Source organism: Dryobates pubescens, chromosome 16 (genome assembly GCF_014839835.1).
Source record: "Dryobates pubescens isolate bDryPub1 chromosome 16, bDryPub1.pri, whole genome shotgun sequence".
Classification (NCBI taxonomy): domain Eukaryota; kingdom Metazoa; phylum Chordata; class Aves; order Piciformes; family Picidae; genus Dryobates; species Dryobates pubescens.
This window is the reverse complement of record NC_071627.1, coordinates 136301-150215: the sequence shown is the minus strand read 5'-3', so window position 1 is coordinate 150215 and position 13915 is coordinate 136301. Positions and strand designations below refer to the sequence as shown.

The window sequence follows — 13915 nt, the reverse complement described above, 5'->3', positions numbered from 1 at the left end:
CTATACTGCTTGTAATGGTGGAGTGTCAAGTCTTTACATCTCTGATCGTAGCTCAGTGGAGACAGAAGAAGAAAGAGGTTTCTATTCCCTACTTTCCCGAACACAAAGAACTGAGTGCAAGAGCAATAATAATGTTGACCTTTGTAGATCTGCTGCTTAATACTTTTTTTTACTATATTCTGAATCAAATCTTCAATTAATATGTACTATCTAAACAGATAAAAGCACTTGAAATTATTAAAAAAAATCCTTAGAGTATTAAAGAAGAGAATTATTTTGCATGTCTCATTAAAGCGATACAACAAGTTGTTCAGGGAAGGGTGTTTTGCAATTGACATTCTTTCTGTTACCTCCCTTTAGACTGTTAAATCTGATGTGTCTGCTTTGGAGAAGAAACTGGAAAAGCGAAAAGCTGAAAACCAGCCTGTTACAGATGTCTTGAAACAACTCATACATGCTCTTTGTGAGGAAGAGGTATCTTAAGCAGTGCAGAGATAACTGGAAACACACAGCTGTATTTTAGAGGAACATAAATGACTGTATTATGGAAAGACATAGTTAAGCAAAGACAAGCGCAGTGCTTGAGGTTTCATGGTTGATGCTTATAAATCAAACATAAGTGCAAAAAAGCAATTAAATCAAAAGGTTAACTAATTTCAGCAACACCTTGAATGGCATGTTTTGGGGTTGCCGAAGTTTGTTTACAATAATCTGCAAAGTGAATGATAGTAACAGCTGTGATAGGTTTATCATACATGCCAAATGTCCTTTCAAGCCATGGCTCTGGTCTCTTATATCTAGATTGTCAAGCAACTGATACATGCACTAGTCATTTGCAATTCAAATATTACTAGATTGTTAATGCAGGGATTGAAATTCCATTTTCCTGCAGGAGGAAAGCTCTTCTGAGATAAAGGGTCTCTTGCCTTCGTTCGGCAGGCGTCCAGCTGTAGTTTACATTCATTTAGCGTGTGTCTGTAATTTGTGGGGTATCACCACACTTTTATTCAGTTTCTTGTTCAGTATGATCGTGCCTATAAAGCTATGCATATATATAGGAGCAGTAGGAGTCGTGCAAATGACAGCACAATATTCTGTGTGGCCAAAGAGTACAATTTAGAAAGTGATTCTCAGCTGTCTGTCTGTGCAGTTTTTGCATATGGAATAAGAGTAGAAGTAAACACCACTGTAAGTTCAAAGTGGTCAAATATATGAGTAGCTGTGTGTGTGTATGTGTGTGTATATATACACACACACAAAAGCTTCCTGGGGGATCATTAAGTAGTTCCTTATTCTTTAGAAAGTAGTCTTGTTCTGTTTGGCAGTGTAGCAAGTGAAAATTGTTAAGAATTCCAAATAAATAAGAGCTATTTCAGAATTTGGGTTAATCACGTTTACAGTTTGTTTGGATTAAAAAACCCCAAATCTTTGCATTAAAACCTGCTAGAAAAATAAATATGAAGCAAGAGAATATGATTAGAAATCTACTCTCGTGTTAATCTAAAAGATGCTTTAGAAAAATACTAATTTCTGCAAAATAACTTCCACTCTTAAAATTCGCTATTGCATTGCAGCCTTGTGTTTTCAGCATAATCTTTAACTGAAAGCACTAAAGCAGTCATTTAACTACACACTGAACACACAAGAATCATAATGTCATACTCCTTTTTCCTCTAGTTCACATCTTTGCTTTGTTCCTTTTTTAGAATATGCAAAAAGCCCTTGAAGTGAAAGCCAAATACGAACCGGACATGGTTGTCGGTGGCTACGCAGCCTTAATAAATTTGTGCTGTCGACATGATAATGTAGAAGAGGCAATGAACCTGAAAGAAAAAGTGTAAGTACACCGGCACTGAAACATGTCACAGAGATTTATGCTGATACACAGACCTTGTTGAATTAAGTAGGTTGAGTATTAAGCCCCTCATCCATTTTTAATTAGTTTTCCCCACCAATGTATGTGCATTTAAAACAGTCATGGGTGTGGTTTTTTTGAAAGAAAAAATTTGCTTTATATAATTGAATGTCAGAAGCAGCTACTTTCTATGGTCCATAATTTTATTCTTTAAAAAAAAAAAAAACAACCCACAAATTACTATATAAGATCTACCATTTTAAACATACATAGTGTCAAAATTGAAGTTTGTCTTAAGGGAAAAAAATGTACCTGTATTGTATGTTAGAAAGCACCTATTTAGAATATGCTGCACAACGTATATTTCCTTCAGAATAGCAGTGTTTGAGTGAACTATTTTAAGATTCAACAAGCATTATGCTTTCAATTTTAACTTTCAGAGCTTGTGAGACTGTTGAGACTGTGAAAATTAGTTCCAAGCTTAAACATATTCTGCATGACTTATCCTAGAGCAAATTCTTACAGATCTTTCTGTTTGCCCCTTCCCTTTTTCTCATGAAAGCCTCCTTTCAATCTAATGCTATAGGAATATAGAGCAAGTTATGTCTTACTTTCAGGTTTTCACTCTCATACATGCTCACAAAGCTTTGGCTTTACCGTAAGTTAGTAAAGCAGGTGCTTATTACATCATGCTAGCATTTGAAATTAGGTGAAATGATTGATCTATGAATATCAAGAGATGTTCTGTTCTGCAAGTAATTGTAAGGTTTGGTTTTGGCTGTAATACCACTTGCACACAATCCCCATAGATAGCTTGCATCAAGTAAAGTTGTCTTCTAGTGGAGCTTTGGAGCTTCACTGCAGCAGCATGTTTTCACTTGCCTGTCTCAAATATAGCATAATACTGCTAAGGAGTGACTCTTTAAATTCTTTAAAAAACAAACCAAAACAAACAACAGAAAAGGAATTATTTATAAAACAGCCAGAAAAAAAAAACCAAACAACATAGCAGAAACTAGAAAATAAAATAGATTTTTAACTACTTAATACAGGCAAATAGTGTCATACTTTTAATTAAAAATAATATAGCCCTGCCCTGGCCATGTGGACTGACTTTTTTCCTCCCAGGTGTATGTGAGATAACCTGTTCTATGCATTTCACTATTTTAAGTGTAATTTTCGGGCTTTAGGGGTAGGAAGGTGTGTGGATAATAATTTAAATTATGTTTTAATGGTACATCTTTTAAAGTCTGTTAGATTTTTCCTTTAATACTTACTATAACTTTTAGCTCTTGGTGCCATTGTTTTGTTGTGTAGTTTTAAAAATCAGTCTTAGAAGAATCCATGAGCTTCTGTTGTTACAAATCTTAATGGTTTAATTTCTAGCTTCCCTAAAGATTCACCTGTTGCTCTAGACACTGGAAAGTACATGGCACTGGTGGAAGTCTTGGGAAGGCATGGTAGAGTAAAAGGTAATCCATTTGCTTTCATTGTGCATTTCTGCTATATAATAAAGGTATCTTACCTCAAGAATAAAAATGTGAGTTGATATTAATGGTATATCATGTTCTGAAAAGTGCTTGAACATTTTGCATACAAATTTGCATGTGAATTCAACCAGAGATGCTTGGACAGTGCAGGCCATTAGTTTTAATGGATTGGCAAGCTTGTCATTTACATTTGCACAGCTCAGTGCTTTTTGCATTTCTGCAGCTAGTTTTTATTAGCATTGCTGTTTGGATTGAGTTTGAAGATCATGACTTATGGCACAAATTGCGTATGTGCCTAGACTAATGGCTTTGTTTTTGCTTAAGAAGGTCTGAAGGCTGAACATAAAATCTATAAACATAACCTTCTCATAAGAGCCAAGTACTGCAAAAAATCATCTAACTTTTTATAAAGTATATGTTTTTCTATTCCTATTGTTTTTTGTGTTACTGAATTTTAAAGTCCAGTCTGTCAAACTGTCCAGAAATTTGGGCTTTTAATGAAGGTTCTGCAAACTGCCTATTCTGTAATTCTAGATATTTGCATTAAGCTGTGAAGTTTTTAATTTCTGTAATTTACTCTAGTGTAATTCTGAAATTTACATGATTTGGCTGATATTTAAAAGAACTCCAGACTCATCAGCTTCCAGAGGTAGTTCTGAATATTGAATTCTATGATTTTGTAGAAGATGTTAATACCATACAAGCATAGTGTAAAACTAGCCACAAAATGTTGCAGTTTTAGATAAAACACTATTCAGTAAAATAAAAAAGCTAGTCTAATTTTATTTCTTGTCACATCTTTCTTTGAAATTTGTCTCAACCTCTTACTAAGCTTAATTTAAGAAAAACAGAAAACAAAGCTGAGGTTTCCTGAATCATAAATCAGATGATGACCAACTCTACATTAAAGCAGTTTGAAAAGAGTAGCTTGTTTTTAAGGGCATAAATGCCCCTCAGAAAATAAAACAATTCATAGATGTGAGGTGGTCAAAACATTCTGTCCATGCAGTAATTAAGAACATTATAAAAATGCACTTATTCCATATACGAAAATGTATGTTTCTGCCTTGCTAATGAAGCTTAATGAACCTAATGTTTTAACATGCAGTCTGTTAGAAAGCTTTCATTGGCTCTCCTTGGCTAATTAGTATCGACACAGCAAACAGGCCCTATCGGTATCAGACCATTAGTCTGGCTGTATATACAGTGTAAACATATCTTTATTATCTGGCCTTGTGACAAGCCATCTGCTGAAGAAACAATGGAGTGATTTAGCAGATGTTAGCAGTGAACGATAAAAGCATCCATTTAGTAGAATCTTGCAGCTATAGGGCAGACTGTACAGGGTTATGTGGTGCAGAGTGGGCACACAGTTCCTATCTATAATTTGTAGTCAAAGTTGCAGCAAAATGATAAAAACCATGCTATTGTGGATTTATAATTGTAGTCTCGTTTAGAAATGCAAGTAGTAATTAACTTGAAATCGGCATTATACACCAGAATTTACATTCCTGCTGTGTTTGAAATGCTGTTTTAATAGCAGTTTGTTTTCCCTACATGAAATTACCTAAGGGTCTTTTGTGTTGTTTCATTGTAGATGCTATTAACATTCTAACGGAGATGAAAGAGAAGGATGTTCCTATCTCAGACAGAACAGTTGCATCTTTTTTACGCATTCTTAATGCTGCTGCGGTGCGAGGTGAAGTTGAAACAGTGAATCGATTACATGAGACCATTGTGAACCTGGGGTTGGCAGACACTGCTGTCCTTCATTCCCCTCTAATTACAGTTCACCTTGAAAAGTAAGTGGTGTTTGTACTTTAGATGAAAGAAGTTGTTGTTATTTGTTTGTCTTAATATGACCTGTGTATGCTGTGTACACAGCTGCTCATACGTGCTTGAAAGTGTTCCAGAACGTAAATGTGCGCATGTGCGTGTGCACGTATTACTGAGGCAATCTAGGAAAGGTAATCAATGAATGTGTTTCCGGCAGTTGTGCATCATGGTCTCTGGGAACAGCAGCTGTGTTTTACCAACTCACCAGAGATCAAGTGGTTATATATTGAAATATGCTTGTTAATTGACTGGTTCTAAAATCTGTTTGACAAGATAGCAATTCAAAGTATGATAGGTATAATCTCAATTCATGTGGTTGAGTAGTATGTGTTTTCCCATCAAAACAGTATTATTCTGCTGTGCCATCTAGTACATGGCCACTGATTTGAAGGATGGTTGTTGGACACCAAAATATCTTCTGTGTGCATTAATTCAAATAATTGATGTTATTGCCAGCAGACTGCTGTTACTGGATTTAAAATGCACAATCTGGTTTGTCTGCGATGATATCTTTCTTCCATATATACTTTTAAAATCCCTTAACAGAGAAAAGGAAGTTCGTTCTGCCAGGAAGTATCCGTAATTCTATGTGTCATGTTCATTTGCATAAGTTTTCATTATGAGGTGTGGATTATTTGAATTAATGTATGTTTTTTACTAAACTGAGCCATGAGTCTCTTTTCATTTTCTTTACCATATGCACAATCCTTTTATTTTTTTCTTATGTCACTTAAGTATTTGCTGAATTTTAATCTCTTTCAACCAGAGTGATAAGCAATTTCTTGCAGTTTGGTTCATGTGAATGAAATGTTCTTGGCTTAAATGAAGGGATTATTTCATAGTTTCATCTAAGCCAGCCTCAAGGCCACATATTAACATGTCTGGCTTGTGAAGTTTTTTGAGTTCTGATAAGTTTTCTGAGTATGCAAGGTCTGTAGAATATTTTTTGCATTCTAAATTATTTTTTAAAAGATAGAACTATTGGTAGGTACATGTACATTGTCTCCTAAAAATTAATATTTTAGAGGAGTGGTCAACAATTAAGAATAGAGCATACACCCTTTTGGTCAGTGCCACTGCCTTGGTTACATCACCAGTCAAGGCAGATGTTTTTTGTGTAAATTAACTGCAATCATATGTAACTAATGTATTGGGAAAATATCTGATACCAGTGTACAGTAAGAGCAGCTGCATTTCATATAATTGCTTTATGCACATTGACATGCAAGTTGTACATGGTACTGCTTGGATTCTTTTCAATTGAGAAGTAGTATGTGATGATGTAAACAAGGGTGTGGTCATGTGTAGATGCAATGAGGGGCATTCAAGAGTGCCCCTTTCGTTGGATTCCACAATCATTTGGATTATAAACTTTTTGGAAAGTTTTACAAAACATCATGTTAATATATAGGGACTTCTTTTAAAGGCCAAAGTAATCCCAGACTGTGGAGTTGTATGGCTGCAAGTCATTGATATGCACATCTAACTCTTAACACATTTCTTATATATAAATGATGATGGAAAGTAAGCTTTTTTTCTTACCTTTTTTTGCCACCTTATGGCTGAAGACTCTTGCTTCCTCTCCAGTGTTTAAACACGGGAGGAAGCTTGTCCTGTATAATTTGCTTGGGAGAGTGGGAGGGATAACTGAATTTTTCTTTTCCTTTTTTTTTTTTTTTTTTTTAATCTTGGAGATGGTTAGAGTTTTTGAAAGTTATGAGTGACTGAAATAATCATTAGTCATTTCTTTCAGCAGTAGTGCTTACTATTTCCCATCCTACATGTCAAGTATCATGTTGAAATGCTGTCTTTTAGCTGCAGGTCATCAGCATGTCTCTGAAATTAGCTGTGGGTTATTTTTTTTTCCATGTTCTACAGCAGTGGTTATGCTAGTGTGTTGTGTTCTTAATTTATTTCAAACTTTTTAACTGCTTGCAGGGGAATCTGTGATTTGCTTTTGAAGATTCCAGCAACTGTAGGTGTAAAATGTTTTCATCTGCCCCTTTTTTCTACACCCAGTCCTGAATATTCTGAAATTCTTTAAGTCCTAATACATGTCAAAAGTAGCAGTTTTCAGCAGAGCATGGAAAAGAGGGAGAATTCACACTGTCTTTGGGATTTTTTTGCCCTGAGTACATTTCAGGAGAACAGCCCTCTGCTTTTAATTGTCGTCTGTATTTATGACTGAACAGTTTCTCAAGATGACAAAATCACATTAAAAATTGAGGCAGTCCACTTGGTCTGTCATTGCAGGTGATAAACCTGCCATAGACAAATATGACAATCTTTAGTTTCTAAAATCTTCAGGGATGTGAACAGCTTGTACTTTTCCTTAAAAGATGTCTTCTGAACTTCCAACTGCTAAGAATGAGACAATATTCTGTTACCAATACCATATCAAATTTTTTAACGATTGTCATTTTGCCTTTTATCTTTTCTGCCACCTGGCAGAAGAAACCTATCTGAACATGAGCCCTTTTACAAAACTGAAGAGGTTAGTGAAGCTAACTAACCTGCTCCTGTGCTGTATGGTACTTCGGTAACGACAGTTTACAGGATGATAAATTGATGGATGTAAAACCCACTCATGACTCCCTTTTTATGAAAACCAACTTCTGGACATCCAAAAATAGGGAAAACCCACCAAGGAGATAAAACCTTGGTGTGGTTCCCGTCTTTTCATTAACATAAGTTTGTTTCTGCTTTCTTGGAATAATATTACCTCTGAGAAAAGAGACAAAACAAAACATCTTAAGGTTTGAAATTTATTAATTCTCAGTATTAGAAGTGATCTTAAGCAGGGGAAAGAAAGAAAACTTGCAGCTAAACTGTGAAAACATTGTTACAGACTGTACAAACAAAGTATTTTGTAGTTTTAATTCAGTGAATGCAGGCAGTTGATAACTGTATTTTAAATTGTCAAAAGGCTATAGGTGAATTGTGTTTCTTGAAAAATGTATTTTAATATTGTAAGTTAACAGAGTAATGTACACTGTTTAATAGTGTCACAGTGTATTTTAATACAGCCTTGTTCAGTAAAGCCCTGTGTGCTGGTTTGTGATTTATCTGATAAAACCCATAAACCCATTTTGTTTAGTTTCATATGTAGTAGCTGCAGTGTGAATACAGTGCCTTGACAACAGTTTTCCTTCTGTTGTTTTCATGGAGTTAAATTCTCAATCATAGGATTTTGTTTGCGATGATTCTGTAGCACATACAAGTTAATTGTTTTTAAAGTTACTCTTAAAAATCAGCATCTTTTTAAAAAGAGGTGGCATTTCTAGTGGGAGAAAAAATTATCTGTAGTGGGGAGAAGGTTTTGTTCCCCCCCCACCCCTAATTTTTAGAAACTTTATTTCAGATATTTGTATCAGAACTTTTTATATGTTACAATGAAATTAGGGACGTTTGGCTCTCATTCTTCATTATTGCAATTAGGAATTTAGCATCGCCAGTGCCAAAAGACAAAGGTGTCTCACTTGCCCTGTGGGGACAGGACAGTGATAAGATGATTTTTCATCAAGGATCATTGGGTCGTAATTAAGTTACATTCATGGCTATTGCTTTTTGAAGGATGATTGGTAAATGACAGGCTTCATGTGCTTGGTACGGACAGTGTTCACTAGGGTTTATTCTCCCTCTGTCAGAAAATCCTGTTGAGTCTGATAATGTAAATGTGGCATTTTATTCTGAACAAAAGAGCAGGGAAATGAGCTATCTTGTCTAATCATTCAGTTGTTTAACACCGACTTCCAGTTTAGACTCAATTGGCTGGAAAGCACTTGACATGTGAAGTTAGTGCTGTTCCGAACGCATGTTTGAGTAAATTTTGAAGTAAGTGACAGCTAAATTGTACCTAGGGAAATTACAAAGCCTTCAACACAGTTAATTTTTTGGGGAGGATTAGTTGTAATTGCAACACGAGTCTCCTTGAAGATTCCTTAGTATGGCAAATGAACAGAAAATCATTTAGCTCTTTCAAGAGCCCGTTCTCTTTTAACAGAATAATTTTTTTGTAAAGCTGATTGTATCTTGCTGAATTGACTTCCCTCTACTCTTAACATCTGCTTCAGATTTGTAGAGAGGGATTTGTTTTACCAGTCTACCCTCCACCCCCACCCCAGAGAGTCCCTTTTTTCTTTCTACCTCGTCTAGTGATTTCAGGTTTGAGAGCTTTTCAATCAGTAAACCCCTTAGGTAAATTGCCACTTCACTAAAGCTTTATGCATAATGTTGCAGCACTTCATTCCAATTAAAATCAATATTTGGAGTCTTATTTTTATCAGAGAGACTCTTTGGTTGGAAAAGTTGTTTATTACAAGTAAAAAGGGGTTAGATTTAGTGCTACATTCTTGAAGCAAAAGGGGAGTGGCTTGTTGGAATTGGAGGGGGATGTTATATGTGTGCACGTTATAGCCAGTCCTGCTGCAGAGTGTATTCTGAACACAGGCATCTGAGTAATTTTCTCTCTTCAGCTATCTTTGTGTGAGTAAAAATGCCCACAAAAACAATATAGAGGATTGGGCCCATCTTGGACTTCATAGGCACCCTAACCAGAAACCAAATTAATTCAAAACCTTGCGATGTCTTAATTGAAAAATAACTGCCAAAGTAGAACTCTTCCGGCATTATAGAAGAGCCAAGTATAATACAGTGATGCTTGAGGTTTGTTCTGTCATTCAGACATAGCAGTATCTCTTCTTTTTCAGAAGAGCAGGTTTCAATGAGAGCAAATTACACCTCATCTTTGAAGTGGAGCGGGTGTAAGCCCTGAACAGATAGTATTTATGAGTGACTTAAAGCTGTAGTATCTGGCCAACTCAAAATGAAGCGTGGATCATCTGTGTTAACATTTTAAATAATAATAAATTTTAATCCAAACTGACTCTGGCAGTAAGATTTTTTTCCCAACATTCCTATGACTATATTGGCATTACCACCTTTTTTTTTTCGTCTTTATTTCTTTTTAACTTGATCCTTATTAATTAATAAGTAATTTTGGACCAGGCTTTTAATGTAATGATGTAGGAAGTATCCTTTGGGAAGCTAAAAGGGCTACAACAGGGAGACTGCTATTTTCAAATCAAGGACTGTTCGTTAACTGAAGGTCTGTATGTCTAAACAGTATTTTCTTAATATGTGCAAAATCTTCTGTGCAGTTTTTTCTTCTTTTTTTTTTTTAGGTAAACAGTTATAAGAAGAAACATTAAAGTGTTACCCTTAATCAATATTTGGAGCCTACACTAAGTTCCTACTTTTCATTTTAATTCATTTTCTAACAGTATTGTTAGAAACTGCTTACAGGAGTAAGCTGGTACTTGGAATTAACTGCAGTTTGTGACAGTTAAGCAATACTACAGGTTGTTGCATATTGAGCGGAAACATAAGTTTGTTTTCTTTGCAGTAGTAGTACAATGTCTTTGTAGAGGCTGAACTTCTTTGTCTTTTATTGCGTTATAATTGGTTATTGCCAGTTTTATTTGTTTCATAAACCCTGTCTGTGTTAAACTGTGGGTGACTGATGGGCTGCTTGGGTGACTGATGGGCTACTTGGATGCAACTGGGCAAATACATCCAATTTAGATAGATTAAAAGCAAATGTTTAGTGAGTTAGTGCACAAGATACTGACCTCCTTAAATGTGGACTTATTCAGGCAGCTTTGACCAATAGATACCAGTAACAAGTGCATTATTTCCATTTATGTTTTTCTCTTCTTCGCTTGCTTTTTTCTCTGCATCTACAGCCTTTAGAAGTGTACATTTTGGTACCAGAAAACTGTTAATGTTCCTTTTTGAATGACACTCCAATTATTCATATATTGATAGCTTTGACCTAAAAACAGTCACTTCAATCCTTTAGGAATACAGCTGAGATGATACTGTGGCTTTTTAAGCATCAATCTGAAAAGCTAGGTTTATCACTGAAAACTTTAATTTTAATGCATAAATGTTGTTGTGCCTCCTTAGAAATTGAGTCATTTTCTGTAAGACTGGGGGTTTTTTAGATGTTAACTGAACTTGCATCTAAAGCAGGAGAAAAATACTGATTATATAAAGCTTCATATCTGTCTGCAGTAACTACCATAGTATTTCTCTTTTATGACAGTAATCTAGCCTGCAACATCTACGTGCAGTTTTGAAATTAACCTGTAATTTAGTCTTCACCCCAAATGACAAAAATTCAAATGACTCCATGGGGTGCCAGAAGATGCACTGTAAACAGGGCTCAGTAAAGGGGTTAAGGTAGAAATCCATCATCTTAGGTTCGCTTTCAGAATGCAGGTATTGCTGAACCAAATTAATTCTTCTGTCTTTTAAAATATTTAAGACATTAAATGAGTATATTAGTATATGGTAGTCAGTTCATTCTCTGAAAAGGCAAAATTTGTGCTGCACAGATTGGAGAGGAAAGGACATCTGAATTTGGCTTGTTTTAACAGTAATATCTTGATTTGTTAAGGTTTGGTTGATCAATAATCAAGTTGATTCAGGAATGCAAAATCATTTCAAGTCAGTTTTATTATGGCCTTCAGCTGCTGCTGTTCAGTGATTTTTTTTTTTTTTTTTTTTTTTTTTTTTTTTGTTGGTTTGGTTTTGGGGTTTTTTTGTTTGTTTTTTCCTAAATTGTCTTCCCCCACTGTTTTATTAATTGCACATTTTAGAATGTTAATTTGTATTTACTATTAGTTTAAGATACTGATCTGATGGTTTTTATGACAATTTTAAGATGTTAACACTTTATATATAGGGGAAAATCTAGTGAAGGGCAGAGACAACAAAAATGGAAATACTGTACTTGTGACTGGTACTTACTGTTCAAAGGCTCCTGAGTAAATGCATTCAAGGAAGTCAGCTCTTAAATAAAAGTTGAAATTCCCATTAAATTGGGAGTTTCACCACAGTAGTACATAGCAGAATTTAAGAATTTTAAATCAGATACCTTTGGTTAATTTATAGTGAACAGTAGTCATGCAATCAAAAATTACACAGCTGAGAGGTTTAAGCGTAAATCTGCAGTTCTGTTTTCATTTCTGTGGCTCTCAAGCATACTTGGTATTTATTTGTAGGAAAACTTCAGCTGTTGTTTAAAAATAACTGTAGCAAGTTGAGGGAAAACAATGCTTTCTTGGATTATGGACTAGTGAATGCGTTTCCCCTGAAATTTTCAAAACTGCAGTGGGTTCAGCATGTACTGTTTCTACTGAGAATGTTTGATTTATTCTTGTTTTATTTCACTTCACAAGGGATGACATGTCTGCAGCTCTGGAAGCTTTAATCGACTGTTATAAGAAGTATGGTAAAGTTCTTCAGCTTCATAACGTCTACTGTAGACTGATAGAAAAAGGAGATGCTGATCTTCTGCAGAAGGGTTAGTTGCTTGTAGTCAAATCTTGTCTGGTTATATGGGTTGTTTTTTGGAGGCCTTTCTTCCAGGCTTTGAAAATCATTCCTTTCAACTGAAAGATCAAAGATCAGTGTTAATACTTGTTCTAGCTGCGTATGTTACTATTAAGGATCAACTTAATAGTAACACAGCATAATAGTAAAAGACTTTCTTCTCTTCAAATATTTGTGCAGTTAAGAAATTCTTTATCCTCCCTCTGTACAAGTGGGGAATGCCAATATATAATCTATTTTGCTGAACATAATTTAAAATCTATTGCAGAAAAAACCCAAACATTTAAAATATGCTCAACTGCAAAGCTACAGCAAACTGTGTAATAGGTTGTAGTCATTTCATAAATTTCCAAATTTTTTGCCTCTTTCTAGTTTTGTGATGTTTGGAAAACTGCTGTATTAAAAATATCCAATGACTGTATTAAAATGCTTCAATGCATGTAGTAAATTAATGAGTTTTGTTGTTTGTTTAGTTTCAGATTTTATAAGCAGAGAATATGGTGACATGATGGCTCTTTATGATCTCTTCTTTGCCTTCTTGCAAACAGGAAAATACAAAGAGGCCAGGAAGGTCATTGAGGTGGGATTTTAACTATAGTACTCTAATTGTGCATCTATTTAGACTGTTAATTAGAAACATTTAAAGTTTTTAACCTTTAATTAGACTTGTTCTGTTTCATGTTAATAGAATTCAGTCCCAATAATAATAATAAAAAAACTTCGACTAGTTTTATTTTGTATAATTACAGTTCAGAAGAGAGACAGTCTTGTATGTTGAAATTATTTCCTGACTTTTTTCAAGTTTGCTGTTATATATCAAAATGATATTTGCATATTAAATATCGGATTGTGGAACAATTAAATTAAACTGGCATTCCTGGGTGTAAAGTTGCTAATCCTCTTTCCGAAGGAATTCTTTGTTCTTAAAAGCACTGGAATTTAATTTGCTGCAGACCATGCTCAGATTTATTTGTAATGCTTGTCTACAAGTTAATCAGCCAAACAAGCGCTGTCTGCTACTGTTTGGCATTTAATTTAGCATTTCTTCCCTCTCTCTTTTTCAGGGTAGTAAGCAGCTTATAGGAAGTGGTAGGTGACAAACTTGGTCTATTTAGGATTAATATATTTTATCTAGACTTGATTGAAATTGTGCTTACTGAAATTGATAAGTCAAAGGGGCAGCTGCAAAGTCTGCTCAGATTGTGATTATTTTTTTCTTAATGTAGTTGTATGTTTTTGAAATGCTGCATAAGTTTTTGGTTGATGTGTGAGAAGAGATGCACTGCAGAAAAAGTAATACTAGGTCCTCATAGGTTTTGTGTTATGTCCATACACA

The 13915-nt window shown here is 34.9% G+C and overlaps 1 protein-coding gene across 1 annotated transcript in view; it reads left to right on the top strand.

The window, feature by feature from the left end:
- The window catches only part of LRPPRC (leucine rich pentatricopeptide repeat containing), a 98530-nt gene that overhangs the window by 42539 nt on the left and 42076 nt on the right, over positions 1 to 13915 (top strand). Inside the window, exons 20-25 of the mRNA XM_009904035.2 lie at positions 361 to 474; positions 1707 to 1837; positions 3242 to 3327; positions 4943 to 5147; positions 12426 to 12550; positions 13053 to 13159. Of these exons, the coding sequence (XP_009902337.2) occupies positions 361 to 474; positions 1707 to 1837; positions 3242 to 3327; positions 4943 to 5147; positions 12426 to 12550; positions 13053 to 13159 (768 nt within the window). The remainder of the gene's footprint in view (positions 1 to 360; positions 475 to 1706; positions 1838 to 3241; positions 3328 to 4942; positions 5148 to 12425; positions 12551 to 13052; positions 13160 to 13915) is intronic.